Genomic DNA, 24359 nt, shown 5'->3' on the forward strand with positions numbered 1-24359 from the left:
TTATCCATGCATGCAGCCCGGCAGGCCAGGAAAAGGGGGACGAACAAGCGCCCCCTCCCCCTTAGCTATAACAGGCCACATTCCCTCAACATGGGGGGGGGGTGCTTTGGAGCAGGGGGGAATGAAGGGCCCGGCATGGCTCGGGGGCGCAGGCAGGGAAATTTGTGGGGCACAGGATTTGTGCTAGGAGGAGTCATTTTTGAGGGGGTTGAATCGTGTGTGGGTGGGTGGGGGGGGGGAGTACTTGAGCTGGGAGGGGGGCAATGATTTGTGCTGGGAGGGGGGATTTCATCAGGGGGTAGATTTATCCTGAGAGTAGGGGGGGGGGGTGTTTAGGGTGTAAGCATGCAGATTAGTGCAAATCATTTTTTTGGGGGAGGGGGGATTTTTACTGAAAAAATAATGCTCATACATCTTGGGAGGGCGTAGGGTGGTGGGAGTTTGGCATGGTCGCCCCGGGCTCTAGGTGACCTTGTCCCGGCACCGGTCATCGGTGATGGATTGCAATGTTAGACCACAAGGGGGCGCATGTTGGCACGTTCTGTATTGGTCGGCCTTACCTGAAATGCACACGGGGTGTTGTCCATACAATAGACCCTCAGGTTGTAGTCTAAGGAGTTGCAGGACATACATCCAAACACGGCCACTTTGAGCTCCTTCACCGCACAGTCTGTGAGGGGTTCCCCCACCAAAGCATAAGTGCCAAAACTGTCCATTAATATATGGCAAGCAAAGGGGTCCAGAAGGCAATAAAATGAAGTGGTTTCATCGTCTGTACACATCACCTCCTGGAAGAAAAAGAGAGAGAGGCTGATCAGAAAATGACAGTTCTCATTGTGTCATCATAACTGTTGGTCCTATTTTAGTGTACCCCCCCTCTGACACACATAAGGCAGGATAGCACCCCTAGAGGCCAGGGGTGGGCTAGCATTTTACCCCAAGGCCATGGCTAAAATGGGGAGGCGGAGAATGATATTGGATGAGAGGGACTCGGTGTCCCGGGAGCCCCAGGGGTTCCCCATGACTAAGCTCCGGTAGACGGAGTGAAAAACTTTGGGGGCGTGGCCTGGCGGGGGTCCAGGATGAGACGGCCATTCACTATCATGCAGCAGGTCTTGACTTGATATGCGGCTCCCGGAACACCTTGGCATCGTTTACAACAACCGACCGTTCTTCTCTCTCAGCGGGGAACGATCGCGGGTGTCAGGCGGCAATCGGAGCCGCCTGCCCCGTGCATCGGCTTCCCCGCTGACGAGCGGGGGTGGAAACGCGCTGCCAGCGGTGTGCTCACACCTCCTGCGCGCGACTGACTTATAGTTGCGGTGATTCGCGCAGGAGCGGCTGTGGTGGGGGTCGTAAAGCGGTTAATACATACAATACAATAAATTTTTGTATGTTTTATTAACATTAACGTGTTGTTAGCTCACACTGAACCATGAACCTCCTCAGTGCCCCCAGACCATTGTTTTTTCTTGCTATAGCAGTAAATCATAAAGTGGAACTAAACCCATCAATTTAACTGGTTAAAAAAAAAAAAACAGTTACATTCCTGGAATGTCGGGATTGCTAACTGTCACATCTGCTTAAGCAAAACTGTCAAACCATCAGATGGCTGGTGTCATAACTGATCACTTGTGCGGTTGCAGATCAAACAGAAGCAGCTTCCTTGGCTGTAAAGGATAGGGGGGTTTTAAGGTTGTCAGCAGAACGGCCTCCACAAACTCTGCAGTGCCTAAAAAAAAACGGAGAGCAACTGAGCGCGTGCAGAGCAGGGTGAGCCGATTACTGGATGTTACAGAGTATAGACCATTCTTTGTAATGTTGTACATGTTTATACCTACAAAATGGGCCGGCCTAACGTCACCTAGCAGGACTTCATTTTCTGACTAAATTTCCACTTTAAAAAGTGACAATTATTTGCCATTGCAGCCAATGAGATTTAATGGATAACTTCCCCTTTTATTAAAAAAATAAATAAATATATAAATGCACATTTTTTTGCAATTAAAACAAATGTGTATTTATTATTTTTTACACTGTAGCCTGTCAAGCATTGCACCCCGATCAGCGGAGGATGGGTGCAATGCCAAGTCAGCTGTCTGTCTGTACCTCTCATACAGGCAGATACAATATATTGTGAAAAGTATTGGGACGCCTCTCTATATACACTATATTACCAAAAGTATTGGGACGCCTCTCTATATACACTATATTACCAAAAGTATTGGGACGCCTCTCTATATACACTATATTACCAAAAGTATTGGGACGCCTGCCTTTACACACACATGAACTTTAATGACCTCCCAGTCTTAGTCCGTAGGGTTCAATATTGGGTTGGCTCCACCCTTTGCAGCTATAACAGCTTCAACTCTTCTGGGAAGGCCGTCCACAAGGTTTAGGAGTGTCTATGGGAATGTTTCACCATTCTTCCATTTGGCCAACGATAGTTGTAGTTCATTTATCCACAGAGAACTGAATGAACGATGTGGCTGTGTGGGCGGAGCCCTGCATAGCCTTGCGGTTTTCAAATTGTGACAGTGGGTGCGGGGAGAAGATCCCCTGCCCACTATTGGGATGGAGGAGAGCACAGACAGGTTCTGTACTATAAAATGTGAACTTATCCTTTACAATGAGAGTCCAGTGGCTCACCCTCATGTAAAGCTTTATGAATCGGGTCTATTATGCGCTCATAGGACACTTGCCTCCCATTTTCCCTGTTGGGTTCTCCTCTTCAGTCGGACGTTCCAGTCACAGCTGACTTCGGCGCAGTGGGGGATGGTTAAGGCCACAGGAGTAGAGAAGGTCAAATCAAGTGGTCCACAGGTGACCTCGGGTCCCAGGAGAACCTCCGATCCTTCCAGCGGCAAACTTTCAACAAAAAAAAAAAAAAAATCTGAGTTATATCGAGAACTACAAACACTTATCAAACAACTTTATTAATCCATCACAGAAAATCAATTTGAATTCCTAATAAAATCCATAAGATGAAAATTCTGACAGAATGAGAAGGTTGTTCGGGGATGGGTGATCGTTGTTGGGGAATAGCGAGCCCTTCCAATATATTTTGGTGACATGAGATATGCATTGAGTGCAGGTTGGACCAGCATAGAATAAACCACCATAGCCCTGACCTGAAGATGTATTTGATATAAAAGAAAAAAAAAAGGGTTATCGGCCTAAAATTCTGGATTATTATTTTTTATCTGATACTGGTGTTCTGAAGATACAGCCACCAGCCATGGCCAACAACCATCTACTAGAATGACTGTGTTGCATGACAACTTTATATTCAGTCCATCATGAACGCTGCTGCCAGGCTCATCCACCTTGCAAACCATTCTGTGTCTGCTACCCCTCTTTGCCAATCCCTCCATTGGCTGCCACACAACCAACAAATTAAATTCAATAGCCCAGCTACAGCACTAATCTGGTCTCAAAATACCAACCAACTTGTTCTCTTCATTCCTCCCAGGACCTCCTGCTCTCTAGGTCCCTTATAACCACGTCCAATGCTCACCTCCAAGACTTCTCCCGAGCTTCTCCCATCCTCTACCCCCATCTGTCAGACTATCTCCTACTTTGTCTACTTTCAGACGATCCCTGAAAACTCATCTCTTCCGAGAAACCTATACGGCATCCACCTAACAACTGTACTTTTATCTCCTCCATTAGCCCATCCCCCACAGTTAGTACCTCTTGTATCTCTTGACCCTCCCTCTTAGATTGTAAGCTCTAATGAGCAGAGCCCTCAGATTCCTACTGTATTAAAGTGTATTGTATTTGTACTGTCTACCCTCAAGTTGTAAACTGACGGCGCTATATAAATCCTATATAATAATAATATTGCGACAACAACTATAACCATGAGATAATTCTGAAATTATCATTAGGGATGATCGAACGGTTCGGGTCGACCATTGGTTCGACCCGAACATTGACTGTTCGAGGTTCGGCCGAATTTAGAACTTTTTGCTGAAAAAGTTCAGAATTCGGCAACCAGAACTGACCAAAATGCAATGGGACAGGAAATGGGCTTTAAAAGCCTGTGATTGGACCATAACCATTAGCAAAAGCCAATTGAGGGGGCAGGAGGATGCTAGGAATGTGATTGGAGTGACTAGGGGGTCCCTAGGCCAATCAGTGAATACGCCCCCCAGTATATAAGATAGCCCCCACCAAATTCCTAGCATTGTTATACTGGACATGGAAGAGAGTGGAAGCAGTTCTGTTAATTTTACTTTAAAAGTGTCATTTAGCATTTATTAGTGTGAGGAAAGGGATATCTAGTGTAGTTAGAGTGCTCTTACACTTTAGTTAGATGCAAAAATTTAGTTTCTGTAACGAAAGTGTTAAGTGTCAGGGTGACCGTAGTGTAGTGTAGGGTTAACTGACTGCTATGGCAGGGTGACCAAACCCTTCCATATCAGGGTGACCGCTATAGAGAAAATATTGTTTCTCTGAAGTCACATTTGCTGCACTAATATGGCTTCTCTCCGGTCAGCTTGCTTTTGGGCTGCAGGCGTTTATAGGGATTTTTTGAGCACATGTTTGGAGTCAGGCATGACATCTGAACATGTGTATAGGGGGTATATATACACACCCATGTATGTATATATACACCTGCACATATATAGGTGTTATAGGAGCAGAGCCATATTAGTGTTAATTATTTCATTAGCGCAAGCATATATTTCTGCTATTATCACACCTATATATGTCTAGGTGTATATATACATATAAGTATGTGTGTATATATACCCGTATACACAAGTTCAGATGTTTAGCCTGCCTCAAAAGACCCAAAAAAATGCCCAAAAAAACGCTTGCTACTAAACCGGCAAGGTGTGAAAAGAGAGAAGCCACTATCCTGTTCTATAAGTGACCTAATACAAACAATCTTTTTTTCTGGTTCTGGACATGCTACAGAGCTGAAACTTCACAGGTACACCTTTTAGACCCCCCAGATACTAAATCCAAAGACATTTTTTTTTTTTTTTTTTTTTTTCAATAATTGGCTCTCTATCAAAAATTACAATTTTTAAGAACTGTTTTTTTGTGTGATTAATAGACCCTGGGGCATGACCCAGAACCCTAGGCACTTTTTAGGGGCATTTATTGGGTTTTAGGGCTTCAAAATGGTGTTTTTTGATTACCGAAGTTCGGGTCCCATTGATTTCAATGGGGTTCTGAAATCCGGGCCGAACTTTCGGGAAGTTCGGATTTTCTGGCCGAACCGAAATTTTGAAAAGTTCGATCATCCCTAATTATCATTATGTTGTAAAAAAAAAAAAAAGTACCCCCAGTCGAACCCCTTTACAGTCTTTTTTTTTTTTTGATTATTAAACCTCATTGGGTCCCTAATTTGAACCCAACTTTATATAGACTTGTCCTGGGCAAGATATTGCGTCAAATCAAGACACTGCTCTATATAATATGGTTGCCACTGCTCTATATAATATGGTCACTTGAGTTGGTGGAGGCCTAGGGGTTCTCAGCCTTATTTAAACCATGGCCCAGTAAATTCCTCCAAAACTTTCCACGCCCCAAAAGTAAAAAAAAAAAAAAAATAAAATGTATACTCTCACAGTAACAGTATGGAAATACAAAATACTAATTTACTGAAAATATGGAGGGCTCTGGATGGGCTGGGTGTCACTTTGAAGGGTGGGGGTTGAGGGGACCAGCAGACTTGGCGGTGCTGTAGGTGAAGAAGGAGCTGGAGACAACTGTGTGGGATGGGTTCTCTGGAGGGGGATGGGGGTTTTGTAGGGAGACTGGAGAGCACTGCAGGGGGGTGAGGGGCACTATGAGACACTGTTGGGGTTATTATGGGGTCTGGAGGCTCTGTAACAAGCTAGGGGCATTTGATGAGCTGGGGGCACTGTGGGAGGTTGGTAGGCACTGTGGGGACTGAGGGTCTAAGGGGGTCTGGGGGTACCATGAGTAGTTGAGTGGTACTGTGGGTCACTATGGGGGGGGGGGGTTGGGTGCCACTATGGAAGCTGGGGGTCACTGTGGTTCTTAGGGGGCCTTGGGGGCACTATGGACCACTATAGGAGATTGGGTGGCACTATAGGAGCTGAGAGGCACTTTAGGAGGTTAGGGGATCTGCAGCTAGCTGAGGGCCCAGGAAGAGAGAGCCAGTGCCACACAGTGGCCCACTATGGGAGGTTAGCTGTCATTATGGAAGCTGGGAGGCACTGTGGGAGGTTAAGAGATCTGCAGCTTTCTGAAGGCTGAGGAAGAGAGAGAGAACCATGGCCAGAGAATAAACCACTATGGGAGGTTTGGTGGCACTATAGGAGCTGGGAAGCACTAAGAGAGGCTGGCAGGCACTGTGGGGACTGATGGTTCTTAGTGGGCCTTGGGGGCACTATGGATCGCTATAGGAGAATGGGTGGCAGGAGCTGAGAGGCACTGTAGAAGGTTAGGGGATCTGCAGCTAGCTGCAGATCCCCGGAAGGGAGAGCCAGGGCCAATTAGTGGGCCAATATGGGAGGTTAGGTGCCAATATGGAAGCTGGGAGCCACTGTGGGAGGTTAGGGGGTCTGCAGCTAGCTGAAGGCCCAGGAAGAGAGAGCCAGGGCCACACAGTGGGCCACTATGGAAGGTTAGGTGCCATTATGGAAGCTGGGAGGCACTTAGTTACATAGTTAGTGAGGTTGAAAAAAGACATCAGTCCATCCAGTTCAACCTATGATGTGTGTGTGTGTTTGCTGTTAACTGTACATTGTATACCCCTGTATGTTGTACATTGTATACCCCTGTATGTTGTACATTGTATACCCATGTATGTTGTACATTGTATACCCCCTGTATGTTGTACATTGTATACCCCTGTATGTTGTACATTGTATACCCCCTGTATGTTGTACATTGTATTCCCCCTGTATGTTGTACATTGTATACCCCCTGTATGTTGTACATTGTATACCCCTGTATGTTGTACATTGTATACCCCTGTATGTTGTACATTGTATACCCCTGTATGTTGTATATTGTATACCCCTGTATGTTGTACATTGTATACCCCTGTATGTTGTACACTGTATACCCCTGTATGTTGTACATTGTATACCCCTGTATGTTGTACATTGTATACCCCTGTATGTTGTACATTGTATACCCCTGTATGTTGTACATTGTATACCCCTGTATGTTGTACATTGTATACCTCTGTATGTTGTACATTGTATACCCCTGTATGTTGTATATTGTATACCCCTGTATGTTGTACATTGTATACCCCTGTATGTTGTACATTGTATACCCCTGTATGTTGTACATTGTATACCCCTGTATGTTGTATATTGTATACCCCTGAATGTTGTACATTGTATACCCCCTGTATGTTGTACATTGTATACCCCTGTATGTTGTATATTGTATACCCCCTGTATGTTGTACATTGTATACCCCTGTATGTTGTACATTGTATACCCCTGTATGTTGTACATTGTATACCTCTGTATGTTGTACATTGTATACCCCTGTATGTTGTATATTGTATACCCCTGTATGTTGTACATTGTATACCCCTGTATGTTGTACATTGGATACCCCCTGTATGTTGTACATTTTATACCCCTGTATGCTGTACATTGTATACCCCTGTATGTTGTACATTGTATACCCCCTGTATGTTGTACATTGTATTCCCCCTGTATGTTGTACATTGTATACCCCCTGTATGTTGTACATTGTATACCCCTGTATGTTGTACATTGTATACCCCTGTATGTTGTACATTGTATACCCCTGTATGTTGTATATTGTATACCCCTGTATGTTGTACATTGTATACCCCTGTATGTTGTACACTGTATACCCCTGTATGTTGTACATTGTATACCCCTGTATGTTGTACATTGTATACCCCTGTATGTTGTACATTGTATACCCCTGTATGTTGTACATTGTATACCCCTGTATGTTGTACATTGTATACCCCTGTATGTTGTACATTGTATACCTCTGTATGTTGTACATTGTATACCCCTGTATGTTGTATATTGTATACCCCTGTATGTTGTACATTGTATACCCCTGTATGTTGTACATTGTATACCCCTGTATGTTGTACATTGTATACCCCTGTATGTTGTACATTGTATACCCCTGTATGTTGTACATTGTATACCCCTGTATGTTGTATATTGTATACCCCTGAATGTTGTACATTGTATACCCCCTGTATGTTGTACATTGTATACCCCTGTATGTTGTATATTGTATACCCCCTGTATGTTGTACATTGTATACCCCTGTATGTTGTACATTGTATACCCCTGTATGTTGTACATTGTATACCTCTGTATGTTGTACATTGTATACCCCTGTATGTTGTATATTGTATACCCCTGTATGTTGTACATTGTATACCCCTGTATGTTGTACATTGGATACCCCCTGTATGTTGTACATTTTATACCCCTGTATGCTGTACATTGTATACCCCTGTATGTTGTGGTCTTTAAGGTGCCCATCTAATAGTTTTTTTAAACTATCCTTACCACTCTCACAGTGAAGAACCCCCTAGGTATTTTAAGGTTAAACTGCCTTTCCTATAGTCTGTGTGAGGTTAGGGGATCTGTAGCTAGCTGAAGGCCCAGGAAGAGAGAGCCAGGGCCACACAGTGGGCCTATATGGGAGGTTAGGTGCCAGTATGGGAGGCTGGCAGGAACTGTGGGGACGGATGGTTCTTAGGGGGCCTTGGGGGCACTATAGATCACTATGGGAGATTGGGCAGCACTATAGGAGCTGTGAGGCACTGTGGGAGGTTAGGGAACCTGCAGTTAGCTAAAGGCTCAGGAAGATAGAGCAAGGGACATACGGTGGGACATTATGGGAGGTTTGGTGGCACAAGGAGAGCTGGGAGGCACTGTTGGAGGTTGACAGGCACTGTGGGGATCTTAGGGGGCCTTGGGGTACTGTGGGCCACTATGGGAGGTTGGGTGGCACTATAGGAGCTTAGAGGCACTGTGGGAGGTTAGGGAACCTGCAGTTAGCTAAAGGCTCAGGAAGAGAGATCAAGGGCCACACGGTGGGCCATTATGGGAGGTTTGGTGGCACAAGGAGAGCTGGGATACACTGTGGGAGGTTGATGGGCACTGTGGGGATCTTAGGGGGCCTTGGGGTACTGTGGGCCAATATGGGAGGTTGGGTGGCACTATAGGAGCTTAGAGGCACTGTGGGAGGTTAGGGAACCTGCAGTTAGATAAAGGCTCAGGAAGAGAGATCAAGGGCCACACGGTGGGCCATTATGGGAGGTTTGGTGGCACAAGGAGAGCTGGGATACACTGTGGGAGGTTGATGGGCACTGTGGGGATCTTAGGGGGCCTTGGGGTACTGTGGGCCAATATGGGAGGTTGGGTGGCACTATAGGAGCTTAGAGGCACTGTGGGAGGTTAGGGAACCTGCAGTTAGCTAAAGGCTCAGGAAGAGAGATCAAGGGCCACACGGTGGGCCATTATGGGAGGTTTGGTGGCACAAGGAGAGCTGGGATACACTGTGGGAGGTTGATGGGCACTGTGGGAATCTTAGGGGGCCTTGGGGTACTGTGGGCCAATATGGGAGGTTGGGTGGCACTATAGGAGCTGAGAGGCACTGTGGGAGGTTAGGGGATCTGCAGCTGGCTGAAGGCCTAAGAAGAGAGAACCAGGGCCTGGCAGTGGGTTCATTTTGAGCTAAATGTTGGACAGTAGGCAAAGTACAGGAATATCTACGTCTATGGCTCCTACTATTGCTCCTTTTAAAGTCAAGACACCTGTCCTATTCAAAGTACAGCAATTTTTAGTACATTCCACCGTATAGGAAGCAGTGATATAAATGTACGTTATATATACCAGAAATGAAGCTCTTGGGCTGAATCAGCCTGGCCTTAGAGGATTTAAATAATTGGCATACTGCACCCAACATTTGTAGAAAAAGGATGTTCTGTACTGCAAGTCTTTCAAAGATTTCTAGACCATCAAATCTGATCTTGAAATAGATCCGGGGACACACAGCATGCATTGCATCCATACACAAAGATAGCACACAGGGTTGGGTAATGCACTCTATCTATGCTTTTAGGCAGATGCAGACAGCATTGCTCTAGGGCTTCACATCTTAAAAGTGTTGAGCGTTTAAATGTGAAGACACCAAAGTGGCGTTTGGGGATTATTTGGTCTCTGGCGTTCTGTCCCATTTAATGGAGGTTCACTTCTTCACCTTTCCAATTGGTGCAAGCTTGTCATTTAAAGACAGGTGCTAAAAACCCATTAGGTCCCATTCAAGATACATGAAAGTCTGGTGAGGGTCCCAGGGGACCATTAATGGAGACAAGGAGGAGAGAATGAAGGTCAGGAGTGGGGAAGACAGAGAAGGAGGGAGAGGGACGTAGTGAAGTACGGAGGAGACGGGGACAGGGGGTGGTGAATCCCAGATGGAGGGGAATAAAGAGGAAGCAGACAGAGAGATTGATAACGATGAATTGGTGGATAACTGATACCAGCAGAGGAGATATCACCTTCCCGGGACACAATCATTACAGAGACAACGCCATTTGTTGGACTTTGGGAGACTTCTAAAGCTGATGGAATTCTCATTTCACCGTCTTGTCTGCCGGATCCCAATGACGAAACATGTGAGACGGTTTGTTTACTACAGAGTAGAAAAATCAGCAGAACTCATACAATGTGCAATAATGCCGTATCCTTTATTAACCCCTTGCCTACCGGGCACTTTCACCCCCTTCCTGCCCAGACCAATTCTCAGCTTTCAGCGCTGTCACACTTTGAAGGACAATTGCGCGGTCATACTACACTGTACCCAAATGACATTTCTTTCACACAAATAGAGACTTCTATTGGTGGTATTTTTTCATCACTGGGTTTTTTATTCTTTGCTAAACAAACAAAAAAGACCAAAACTTTTGAAAAAAAAAAAACATTTTTCACAGTTTGTTATAAAATTTTGCAAACAGGTCGTTTTTCTCTTTCACTGATGTGCACTGATGTGCACTGAAGAGGCAGCACTGATGTGCACTGATGAGGCAGTACTGGTGGGCACTGCTGAAGTAGGACTAATAGGTGTCACTGAGCATCACCGATAGGCAGCACTGATAGATGGCACTGATGAGGCAGCACTGGTGGGCACTGCTGAAGTAGGACTGATAGGTGGCACTGAGCGGCACTGATAGGCAGCACTGATAGACAGCACTGATGGGCACTGATGAGGAAGCACTGGTGGGCACTGATGATGTGGCAATGATAGGCACTGATAGGTGGCATTGATAGGCATCACTGAGGGGCACTGATAGGCAGCACTGATAGATGGCACTGATGGGCACTGATAGGAGGCACTGATAGGTGGCACTGATAGGCAGAGCTGATGAGGAAGCACTGATGGGCACTGATTGGCAGCACGGATGGGCACTGACTGGTTACCTTCTCTCGGTTATTCTTCTCTCCTCACGCTGTCAGTCCGAAGGTCTCAGCGATCACAGAGTGCCCCGCCCCCACCCCACAGGGGGTGCACAGGCAGTGCGATCACAGGAGGACATCAATAGAGTAAGCCCGCACTGTAGCCATCATTCAGCATGGACGGGAAGGGGTTAAAGCACAGTTGGGCTTATTTGATATTAAATTTACCTTTAAACAAGCTTTATTTATCGTAGCTTCATGCACAAATATCAATGCAAGACGCACCTAAAATCACTAAAAATAGTGCAGGAAACTTTTCAAAGTTAATGTAAGTCGGAGTCGTACCGATGTGAACGGTTCTATAGACAGTGATAAGGTGCGGCGTGTCATGTGACTTCAATCTGTCAAATCACATGACAAGCCGCACCAGTGTTAATGGGGGCTTAATGTGATATTAAAGGTGTGTTGCTTTTTTTAATAAAACATAAAACATGTTGTACTCACTGGTTCTGTAATGATTTTGCACAGTTCGACCCTGAACCCCCACTTCTTGGGTCCCCCACTGGTACTCCTGGTCCTCCCATAGAAAGACGCCCACATAGAAAGATGGTTTCTATGGGGGCACTCATGCAGGCTCACTCCCAAGCCACCCTGTCTGCATCTATTGCAACAGACCAGGCACCTCAGCCCCGCCCCCCACTAAATCATCCCAGGATTTGATTGACTACAGCTGGAGCCAATGACAGAGCTGTGGGTGGGGCCCAGAAGGGTCCACCTACATCATGGTGCCTGCAGAAAACTACAGGAGGGGGGCGGAGACAAGACCAGTCACCGTGCATAAGGAGAGAGAGTAGTGCAGAGCTGTGGGTGGGGCCCAGCAGGCTCCACCTACTTCAGGCTTCCTGCAGGGAAGTACAGGAGGGGGCGGAGACAAGACCAGTCACCGTGCATAAGGAGAGAGAGGAGTGCAGAGTTGTGGGTGGGGCCCAGCAGACTCCACCTACTTCAGGCTGCCTGCTGGAAAGTACAGGAGGGGGCGGAGACTAGACCAGTCACCCTGCATAAGGAGAGAGAGGTGTGCAGAGCTGTGGGTGGGGCCCAGCAGGCTCCACCTACTTCAGGCTGCCTGCAGGAAAGTACAGGAGGGGGCGGAGACAAGACCAGTCACCGTGCATAAGGAGAGAGAGGAGTGTAGAGCTGTGGGTGGGGCCCAGCAGGCTCCACCTACTGCAGGCTTCCTGCAGGAAAGTACAGGAGGGGGCGGAGACAAGACCAGTCACCGTGCATAAGGAGAGAGAGGAGTGTAGAGCTGTGGGTGGGGCCCAGCAGGCTCCACCTACTGCAGGCTTCCTGCAGGAAAGTACAGGAGGGGGCGGAGACAAGACCAGTCACCGTGCATAAGGAGAGAGAGGAGTGCAGAGATGTGGGTGGGGCTCAGCAGGCTCCACCTACTGCAGGCTTCCTGCAGGAAAGTACAGGAGGGGGCGGAGACAAGACCAGTCACCCTGCATAAGGAGAGAGAGGAGTGCAGAGATGTGGGTGGGGCTCAGCAGGCTCTACCTACTTCAGACTGCCTGCAGGAAAGTACAGGAGGGGGCGGAGACAAGACCAGTCACCGTGCATAAGGAGAGAGAGGAGTGCAGAGCTGTGGGTGGTGCCCAGCAGGCTCCACCTACTTCAGGCTGCCTACAGGAAAGTACAGGAGGGGCGGAAACAAGACCAGTCACCCTGCACAAGGAGAGAGGAGTGCAGAGATATGGGTGGGGCCCAGAAGACCCCACCTACTTTAGGTTGCCTGCAGGAAAGTACAGGAGGGGCGGAGACAAGACCAGTCCCCCTGCACAAGGAGAGAGAGCAGCAGTGGGCGGTCTTTATTACAGGAAGTCTCACACTGGATTCCTGCACAGATTTGGAAGAAATACATAGAGATCTCCGAGGGTGAAGGAAGAATCCGGAGGATCTCGTATTCGGACAATATTTGTAAAGACTGGAGTTCAGCTTTACAAATTTCTATCATTTAGAATAGAATTCTCTGCATTGACTCCATGGAAGGGAAATCTTCTCTGCCAATCTCCTGTGTGTTGTGCGTTTCCCCGGATTGCAGATATTTCACCCGAACTCAATGAGATTTTCTGTCTGCTCGGATACAGATACGTCTTTCAGCTGCTTGATATTAAAAATAATCTTTTCTCTCCCCGGGTTCGGATCCGCTGCTTGTGGAATTCATTTCATCTATAAACCACAAGATGATAAAATAAATAAAGAAGTTCTCTCATTTTAGACAGAAAGAAATAAAGAAGGGAAGCGTTGTGTCCTTATCTCGGCGCTGTCGGAAGGAGTCCGGATGGAAGCCGTGTCTTCATTTGATGGAGAGGAGAACGGCCATCGGGGGCCCGGCTCTGCTGGGCTGATAACACCACGGTGGTGTCAAGGTGCTTCCTTCTTCCAGATATGTCGCTGCAAATATCTACCCGCCCCACTTCTTCCTTCTGAATCTAGAAACTCTCCCAGGGACCTCATGGGATGTGTAAGTCAAAAAAAAAGGGGGGGGGGGGAAGGAATGGAACGTTGCTTTTACCATAAATCGAAACAATGTTATAAACCTGAACGATTTTACTGCCATTCACTGAGCTGAACCCCGGGTATTGTATGGTTATTGGGGTTCCCACCTCATCCCTTCAAACCAGGACACATACAATATTGAGTCCCCCTTCACACTGGGGCGACCTGTGAGGCGACCTGGTCGCCTCACAGGTCGCCGTAGGTCGCCTCCCATAGGGAAGCTGCGGACCCGTTCTAATAGGAGCGACACAAGTCGCTCTGACTTAGAAAAAGGGTCCGGAACTTCTTTGGGGCGACCAGGAGCAACCGTCATAGACTTCAATGTTATGAAGTCCGTGCCGGCCGCTCCGAGGTCACCCCTGGAAGTCGGATCACCCCAGTGTGAACGGGGCCTTAAGGGTAAAAATTGTGGGGGGGGGGGGAATCAGCAAATAAAGAAAAAAAACAATCTAGCGTATACAATTGTGACACAAATCATATTGTAACCACTTCAGCCCCGGAAGATTTTCCCCTCTTAATGACCAGGTCATTTTTTGCGATTCGGCACTGCGTTAATTTAACGGACAATTGCGCGGTCATGCGACGCTCTACCCAAATAAAATTGACATCATTTTATTCCCCACACACAGAGCTTTCTTTTGGTGGTATTTGATCACCTGTGCGATTTTTAGATTTTGCTCTATAAACCAAAAAAGAGCGACAATTCTGAAAAAACAAAAACAAAACAATAATTTTCACATTCTGCTATAAAACATTCCCAATAAAAAAAATGTAAAAAATTAAATTTTTTTAGCAGTTTAGGCCAATTTGTTTTCTGCTACATATTTTTGGTAAAAAAAATTACAAAAAGCGTATTTTAATTGGTTTGCGCAAAAGTTATCGCATCTACAAACTAGGGGAAAGATTTATGTAATTTTTATTGTTTTTTTTTTTTTTTTTTTTTTTTTTTACTAATGGCGATCTGGGATTTTTAGCTGGACGGCGAAATTGCGGCGGACAGATCGGACCCCTAACTGACATTTTTGACACTTTTGGGGGGACCAGTGACATTACTACAGTAATCAGTGCTAAAAATATGCACTGTCACTATACTAATGACACTGGCAGGGAAGGGGTTAATCCAGGGGCAATCAAAGGGTTAAATGTGTACCTAGGGGGTGTTTCTAACTGTGGGGGGGAGGGGCTTGTGAAATGATCATAGAGACATGTGATCCTATATAGAAGGAGCTCTGTGATCATTCCAGGGAGAAGAACGGTCAGCTGTGATTACAACATCCGACCGTCCTTCTCTCTCAGCGGGGAACGATCGTGGGTGTCAGGGGGCAATCAGGGCCATCTGACACACACATCGGAGTCCCTGCTGCCGAGTGGGGGTGGGAGCGCACCGCCGGTGGTGTGCGCTCTCCCCCTAGCTGCAGGCGCACGACCGGCATATACCTACGGCGGTTTGCGCAGGAGGGCCAGCCTGTCGCAGTATAACTGCGGCGGGCGGTCCTTAAGTGGTTAAAGGGTAAAATTTGTGGGGGGAAAAAATCAGCAAATAAAGAAAAAAACAATGTAGCGTATAGAATAGGGACACAAATCAGATTGTAATTGAATGTTATTAAAAATTTCCTTTCCTTTTCAATCTGCAGCTGTTGTAATTTTCTGTATACTGACCACACCCCCAGAAACATAATTTCCTGCTTGTGTGATTGGCTCACCAATTTTCCCAGAAGTCTGCACTAAGAACAAAAGGGCCCGGGTCAGTAGGGGGCCCCATGAGAGGCTCAGTCTGCCCCTGGAGGTGCCCACAGCTTATAATGCAGAAAAGAGGAGGTTGAAGCACGGAGGAGGCATCTCTAATAGGTGTCCCTCATTCGCTGCCGGCGTGCTCCCGCCCCCGATCGGCAGCGGGGACTCTGATTGCCGCCTGACACCCGCGATCGCTCCCCGCTGAGAGAGAAGGACGGTCGGATGTTGTAAACACAGCTGACCGTTCTTCTCCCTGGAATGATCACAGAGCTCCTTCTATATAGGATCACATGTCTCTATGATAATTTCACAAGCCCCCCCCCCCCCCCACAGTTAGAATCACTCCCCTAGGCTCACACTTAACCCATTGATCACCCACAGTGTTAACCCCTTCCCTGCCAGTGTCATTAACCACCTCAATACTGGGCACTTAAACCCCCTTCCTTCCCAGACCAATTTTCAGCTTTTAGCGCTGTTGCATTTTGAATGACAATTGCGCGGTCATGCAACACTGTACCTAAACCAAATTTATGTAATTTTTTCCCCACAAATAGAGCTTTCTTTTGGTGGTATTTGATCACTGCCAGGTTTTTTCTTTTTTGGTGCACAAATAAAAAAATACAGAAAAGTTTGAAAAAAAAAAAAAGTTTTTTTGTTTAGGTTATAAAATTTTGTGAATAGATACGTTTTTTGCAGCACTGATGAGCACTGATGACGCCGCACTGACAGGCACTGATGAGGAGACACTGATTGGGTGGCACTGATGGGGTGGCACTGATGGGGTGGCACTGATATGCAGCACTGATGGGCACTGATAGGTAACACTGATATGCAGCACTGATGGGCACTGATATGTGGCACTGATAGATAGCACTGATATGAAGCATTGGTGGGCACTGATATGCAGCGCTGATGGGCACTGATAGGCAGCACTGATGGGCACTGATCGGCGGCACTGATGGGCACTGATGGGCACTGATAGGTGGCACTGATCGGCACTGATGGACGGCACTGATTGGCACTGATGGGGGGCACTGATGGGCACTGATGGGGGGCACTGATGGGCACTGATGGGCAGCACTGGTGGGCAATAATGGGCACTGGTGGGCAGCACTGGTGGATGGCAATAATGGGCAGCACTGATATATGGCATTGGTGGGCAGCACTGATAGGAGGGCACCACTGGCAGGCTGTTTGCCATCCCTGGTGGCCATGGTGGGCATCCCTGGTGGTCATGGGTGGGCATCCCTGGTGGCTCTAGTGGCACCCCACCCCCCCCCCCAGGGCTGCACTGGTAATCAATGTTCTGATTACCAGCACAGACCCCCCCTGTGATCAGTGAGTACTTAGAAATACTCACTGATCACCCCAGCTCCAGTATCGATCCTCTTCTTCTCCTCTCCTGACACGATCTGTCAGGGAGGAGAAGAGATCGAAGCCGTTACAACGGCTGTATTTACATTGCATGACGGCTGTGATTGGACACAGCCGTCATGTGATCAGGAGGGCCAATCACAGGGCCCTCCTGACCCATCTTGTTGCGCTGTGTCCGAGGGACACAGGCACATCGAGATCGCGCCGCTGCGCGTGCACGCGGCGGCGCGATCTCGCTCCTTCTGAAGGACGTTCCGGAACGTCCATTCAGAAGGACGAGACTCCCACCCGGCCGTATATCTACAATGGCCCGGGTGGGAGGTGGTTAATACAGTGACAATGCATATGTATAGCACTGATTACTGTAGTGATGTCACTGGTACCCCCAAAAGTGTCAAAAATGTCAGTTAGGGGTCCGATCTGTCCGCCGCAATGTCGCAGTCCCGCAAAAAAAAAAACGCAGATCGCCGCCATTACTAGTAAAAAAAACAAACAATAAAAATGACAAAAATCTCTCCCGTAGTTTGTAGACGCAATAACTTTTGCGCAAACCAATCAAAATACGCTTATTGCAATTTTTTTTACCAAAAATTTGTAGCAGAAAACAAATTGGCCTAAAATGTTAAAAAATTTTGATTTTTACATTTTTTTTTTTTTTTGGAATGTTTTATAGCAGAAAGTGAAAAATATTGTTTTTTTTTTTTCCAGAATTGTCGCTCGTTTTTTTTTTATGTATGTAATATGTAGCAGAATATAAATTGTCCTAAACTGATGAAAAAAAAAAAAAAATTAAATTTTTTTTTATTGGGAATGTTTTATATCAGAAAGTAAAAAATATGGCGTTTTTTCAAATTTTTTTTGGGGGGAATATTTTATAGCAGAATGTGAAAATTGATTTTTTTTTTTTCAGAATTGTCGCTGTTTTTTTGTTTATAGCGCAAAACATAAAAATCGCAGAGATGATCAAATACCACCAAAAGAAATCTCTGTTTGTGGGAAAAAAAGGACATCAATTTTATTTGGGTACAGCGTCGCACGACCGCGCAATTGTCAGTTAAAGTAACGCAGTGCCGAATCGCAAAATAGGGCCTGGTTATTAAGGGGGCAAATCCTTCCAGTCCAGAACTGGTTAAGGAAGAGAGACGGCCAATGGCTGCATTTTCTGTCCTCGTTCAATCGTGAGGCCGTCATCATGCGAGTCCCATGGGGGTTTCCCGGCAAATTGTAGAATGCTGTTAACAGGAGACGTTCCTTCTCTTACACATTGTAAAGGGATTTATCGAAAGATCTAAAAGCAGAGCAACGCTTTCTATTTCTGACTGACAATGTGAACTTCCAGCAGAAAGGCAGCCAACCAGAAGAGGAATAAATGTCACCTTGCTCTATGCAGATACAATAACTATATATACAGTATATATATATATACACACTGAACCAAATTATAAACGCAACACTTTTGTTTTTGCCCCCATTTTTCATGAGCTGAACTCAAAGATCTCAGACTTTTTTTGTGGCGTATCAAGATGCTGATTGGACGGCATGATTATTGCACAGGTGTGCCTTAGGCTGCCACAATAAAAGACCGCTCTAAAATCTGCAGTTTTACTGTATTGGAGGGGTCTGAAAACCAGTCAGTATCCGGTGTGACCACCATTGGCCTCACGCAGTGAACACATCTCCTTGGCATAGAGTTGATCAGGTTGGTGATTGGTTACTGTGGAATGTTGGTCCACTCCTCTTCAATGGCTGTGCGAAGTTGCTGGATATTGGCAGGACCTGGAACACCCTGTCCTATACGCCGATCCAGAGCATCCCAAACATGCTCCATGGGTGACATGTCCGGTGACTATGCTGGCCATGCAAGAACTGGGATGTTTTCAGCTTCCAGGAATTGTGTACAGATCCTTGCACCATGGGGCCGCGCATTATCATGCTGCAACATGAGGTGATGGTCGTGGATGAATGGCACAACAATGGGCCTCAGGATCTCCTCACCGTATCTCTATGTATTCAAAATGTCATCAATAAAATGCACCTGTGTTCGTTGTCCATAACATAGGCCTGCCCATACCATAATAATAATGGTGGGCGCCATATTTGGTTAGTAGAGGTTGTAATGGTGGGCTCCATGTTTGGTCAGTAGAGGTCGGTAATGGTGGCCTCCCTTTTTGGTTAGTAGAGGTCAGTAATGGTGGCCTCTCTATTTGGTCAATACATGTCAGTAATGGTGAGCTCCATTTTTGGTCAGTAATGGTGGGCTCCATATTTGGTCAGTAGAGGTCGGTAATGGTGGGCTCCAGTTTTAGTCAGCAGAGGTCGGTATTAGCGGGCTCCATATTTGGTCAGTAGAGGTCAGTAATGGCGGTCTCCAGTTTTAGTCAGTAGAGGTCGGTAATAGTGGGCTCCATATTTGGTCAGTAAAGGTCGTTAATGGTGGGCTCCATATTTGGTCAGTAGAGGTTGGTAATGGCAGGCTCCATATTTGGTTAGTAGAGGTCGTAATGGTGGGCTCCATATTTGGTCAGTAGAGGTTGGTAATGGCAGGCTCCATATTTGGTCAGTAGAGGTCAGTAATGGTGGGCTCCATATTTGGTCAGTAGAGGTCAGTAATGGTGGGCTCCAGTTTTAGTCAGTAGAGGTCGGTAATAGCGGGCTCCATATTTGGTCAGTAGAGGTCAGTAATGGTGGGCTCCATATTTGGTCAGTAGAGGTCAGTAATGGTGGGCTCCAGTTTTAGTCAGTAGAGGTCGGTAATAGTGGGCTCCATATTTGATCAGTAGAGGTCGGTAATAGTGGGCTCCATATTTGATCAGTAGAGGTCGGTAATAGCGGGCTCCATATTTGGTCAGTAGAGGTCGGTAATAGTGGGCTCCATATTTGATCAGTAGAGGTCGGTAATGGCAGGCTCCATATTTGGTCAGTAGAGGTCAGTAATGGTGGGCTTCAGTTTTAGTCAGTAGAGGTCGGTAATAGCGGGCTCCATATTTGGTCAGTAGAGGTCAGTAATGGTGGGCTCCAGTTTTAGTCAGTAGAGGTCGGTAATAGTGGGCTCCATATTTGATCAGTAGAGGTCGGTAATAGCGGGCTCCATATTTGATCAGTAGAGGTCGGTAATAGTGGGCTCTATATTTGATCAGTAGAGGTCGGTAATAGCGGGCTCCATATTTGATCAGTAGAGGTCGGTAATAGTGGGCTCCATATTTGGTCAGTAAAGGTCGTTAATGGTGGGCTCCATATTTGGTCAGTAGAGGTTGGTAATGGCAGGCTCCATATTTGGTTAGTAGAGGTCGTAATGGTGGGCTCCATATTTGGTCAGTAGAGGTTGGTAATGGCAGGCTCCATATTTGGTCAGTAGAGGTCAGTAATGGTGGGCTCCATATTTGGTCAGTAGAGGTCAGTAATGGTGGGCTCCAGTTTTAGTCAGTAGAGGTCGGTAATAGCGGGCTCCATATTTGGTCAGTAGAGGTCAGTAATGGTGGGCTCCATATTTGATCAGTAGAGGTCGGTAATAGTGGGCTCCATATTTGATCAGTAGAGGTCGGTAATAGCGGGCTCCATATTTGGTCAGTAGAGGTCGGTAATAGTGGGCTCCATATTTGATCAGTAGAGGTCGGTAATGGCAGGCTCCATATTTGGTCAGTAGAGGTCAGTAATGGTGGGCTTCACTTTTAGTCAGTAGAGGTCGGTAATAGCGGGCTCCATATTTGGTCAGTAGAGGTCAGTAATGGTGGGCTTCAGTTTTAGTCAGTAGAGGTCGGTAATAGCGGGCTCCATATTTGGTCAGTAGAGGTCGGTAATGGTGGGCTCCAGTTTTAGTCAGTAGAGGTCGGTAATAGTGGGCTCCATATTTGATCAGTAGAGGTCGGTAATAGCGGGCTCCATATTTGATCAGTAGAGGTCGGTAATAGTGGGCTCTATATTTGATCAGTAGAGGTCGGTAATAGCGGGCTCCATATTTGATCAGTAGAGGTCGGTAATAGTGGGCTCCATATTTGGTCAGTAGAGGTCGGTAATGGCAGGCTCCATATTTGGTGAGTAGAGGTTAGTATTGGTGGGCTCCATATTTGATCAGTAGAGGTCAGTAATGGTGGGCTCCATATTTGGTCAGTAGAGGTCAGTAATGGTGGGCTCCAGTTTTAGTCAGTAGAGGTCGGTAATGGTAGGCTCCATATTTGATCAGTAGAGGTCGGTAATAGTGGGCTCCATATTTGATCAGTGGAGGTCGGTAATGGCGGGCTCCATATTTGATCAGTAGAGGTCAGTAATAGTAGGCTCCATATTTGATCAGTGGAGGCCGGTAATGGTAGGCTCCATATTTGGTCAATAGAGGTCGGTAATGGCAGGCTCCAGTTTTAGTCAGTAGAGGTCGGTAATGGCAGGCTCCATATTTGGTCAATAGAGGTCGGTAATGGCAGGCTCCATATTTGGTCAGTAGAGGTCGGTAATGGTGGGCTCCATGTTTGATCAGTAGAGGTCGGTAATAGTGGGCTCCATATTTGGTCAGTAGAGGTCGGTAATAGTGGGCTACATATTTGATCAGTAGAGGTCGGTAATGGCGGGCTCCATATTTGATCAGTAGAGGTCGGTAATGGTGGGCTCCAGTTTTAGTCAGTAGAGGTTGGTAATGGCGGGCTCCATATTAGGTCAGTAGAGGTCGGTAATAGTGGGCTCCATATTTGGTCAATAGAGGTCGGTAATGGCAGGCTCCATATTTGGTCAGTAGAGGTCGGTAATGGTGGGCTCCATGTTTGATCAGTAGAGGTCGGTAATAGCGGGCTCCATATTTGGTCAGTAGAGGTCGGTAATAGTGGGCTACATATTTGATCAGTAGAGGTCGGTAATAGCGGGCTCCATATTTGATCAGTAGAGGTTGGTAATGGTGGGCTCCAGTTTTAGTCAGTAGAGGTCGGTAATGGCGGGCTCCATATTAGGTCAGTAGAGATCTCCCTCTATATGAAACAGTTTCTGTTCCGTGAGAAAATAAGGTCATATCACTTTTAAAAGTCAAAATAAAAAAAAAATCAGATTCGGAAGGTATCATCAGAAGGAATGATTTCCCTCGCCAGTTATAGAGTTAAGAGATATCACAGCTTCATACCAAAGAAAGAGCCATCAAATCTGCCGCCGCCATATGTTCAGGCCAGCTGATTATACGTTCAACTTTCCAATGGCTTTTCTCTTCCGGCAAGAGGAGATTTCACAGGGGAATCCTCAAGGCCGAGCTCGAGCCAAGATAATGGCTTGTGAGATTGATGGATTAATAAATGGACGGGACAGTAATAGCATTAGGATATAGTGGGATGAGTGTCATAGTCAACGTTAGTTGGACGAACCGTATTTGGCTTCGAAAACTCAACACCTTGGCAGACATTCGTAGATGGAGGGGGGTCATGAATACGAGTTGCCTGTCAATAGAGAGATATTCTATATTCTTTATTTTCAATGGTCTCAAATCATATCTTTTTGGTAAATATTAATTTCCTTGTTGGAGCTCCCGGTAACAGAGTCGAATAAATAGTGGCCCTAATATTAACCACTTCACCTCCGGAAGGTTTTACCCCCTTCATGACCAGGCCGTTTCAGCATTCATCATTGTGCTACTTTAACTGACAATTGCGCAGTCATGCAACGCTGTACCCAAATTAAATTTATATCAATTTTTTTTCACACAAATAGAGCTTTCTTTCAGTGGTATTTATTCACCACAGGGGGGGGGGGGGGGTTATTTTTTCCTAAATAAATAAAAAAATACAGAAAATTTTGGGAAAAAACATATTTTACTTAGATTCTGTTATAAAATTTTGCAAACAAATAATCTTTCTTCATAAATTTTGGCCACAATGTATTCTGCTACATTTCTTTGGTGAAAATAACCCAAATCAGTGAATATTATTTAGTCTGTAGGAAAGTTATAGAGACCCCAGACTATGGGATACATATCTGTACAGTGGGGGGAAATAATGATTTGATCCCTGCAGATTGTGTTACATAGAAATGGCGGGTGTATCATTTTTTATCATCGGTGTATTTTATATGATAGAGACAGAATATCAACCAAAAATCCAGAAAAAACACATGATACAAATGTTATAAATGGAGTCGCAGTTCAGGGAGTAAAATAAGTATTTGATCCCCTTAGTAGTTGGTGGAGAAACCCTTGTTGGAAGCACAGAGGTCAGACGTTTCCTGTAGATGGAAGCACAGAGGTCAGACGTTTCTTGTAGTTGGTGACCAGGTTTGCACACATCTCAGGAGGGATTTTGGTCCACTCTTCTCTACAGATCTTCTCTAAATCCTTAGGGTCTTTTCATACAGTATGGTAAAGTATAGTATAGTGTAGTGTAGTGTAGTCTAGTGTAGTGTAGTGTAGTGTAGTGTAGTGTAGTGTAGTGTAGTGTAGTGTAGGATAGGATAGGATAGGATAGGATAGGATAGTGTAGCGTAGCGTAGCGTAGCATAGTATAGTATGGTAACTTATAGTATAGTATTGTATAGGGTAGTCTAGTGTAGTTGTAGTATAGTATAGTATAGGGTAGTGTAGTATAGTATAGTGTAGTATAGTATAGTATAGTATACGGTAGTATAGTATAGTATAGGGTAGTGTAGTATAGTATAGTATAGTATAGTATAGGGTAGTGTAGTATAGTATAGGGTAGTGTAGTATAGTATAGGGTAGTGTAGTATAGTATAGTATAGTATAGGGTAGTGTAGTATAGTATAGTATAGTATAGGGTAGTGTAGTATAGTATAGTATAGGGTAGTGTAGTATAGTATAGGGTAGTGTAGTATAGTATAGTATAGGGTAGTGTAGTATAGTATAGGGTAGTGTAGTATAGTATAGTATAGTATAGTATAGTATAGTATAGTATAGGGTAGTGTAGTATAGTATAGGGTAGTATAGTATAGTATAGTATAGGGTAGTGTAGTATAGTATAGTATAGGGTAGTGTAGTGTAGTATAGTATAGGGTAGTGTAGTATAGTGTAGTATAGTATAGTATAGGGTAGTGTAGTATAGTGTAGTATAGTATAATATAGTATAGTATAGGGTAGTGTAGTATAGTATAGGGTAGTGTAGTATAGTGTAGTATAGTATAGTATAGTATAGTATAGTATAGTATAGTATAGTATAGTATAGGGTAGTGTAGTATAGTATAGTATAGGGTAGTGTAGTATAGTATAGTATAGTATAGGGTAGTGTAGTATAGTATAGGGTAGTGTAGTATAGTATAGTGTAGTATAGTATAGTATAGTATAGTATAGTATAGTATAGTATAGTATAG

General features: G+C 45.5%; 1 protein-coding gene across 1 annotated transcript in view; it reads right to left on the minus strand.

Annotated features, from left to right (window-relative positions):
• The window catches only part of UNC5D (unc-5 netrin receptor D), a 991829-nt gene that overhangs the window by 143082 nt on the left and 824388 nt on the right, over positions 1–24359 (minus strand). The window contains exons 12-13 of the mRNA XM_082253174.1: positions 2706–2871; positions 561–788 (exon numbers count right to left, since the gene is read on the minus strand). Coding sequence (XP_082109300.1) covers positions 561–788; positions 2706–2871 — 394 coding nt within the window. The remainder of the gene's footprint in view (positions 1–560; positions 789–2705; positions 2872–24359) is intronic.

This window comes from Pelophylax lessonae (assembly GCF_965119305.1).
Source record: "Pelophylax lessonae genome assembly, chromosome: 4".
NCBI classification, from domain to species: Eukaryota; Metazoa; Chordata; class Amphibia; order Anura; family Ranidae; genus Pelophylax; species Pelophylax lessonae.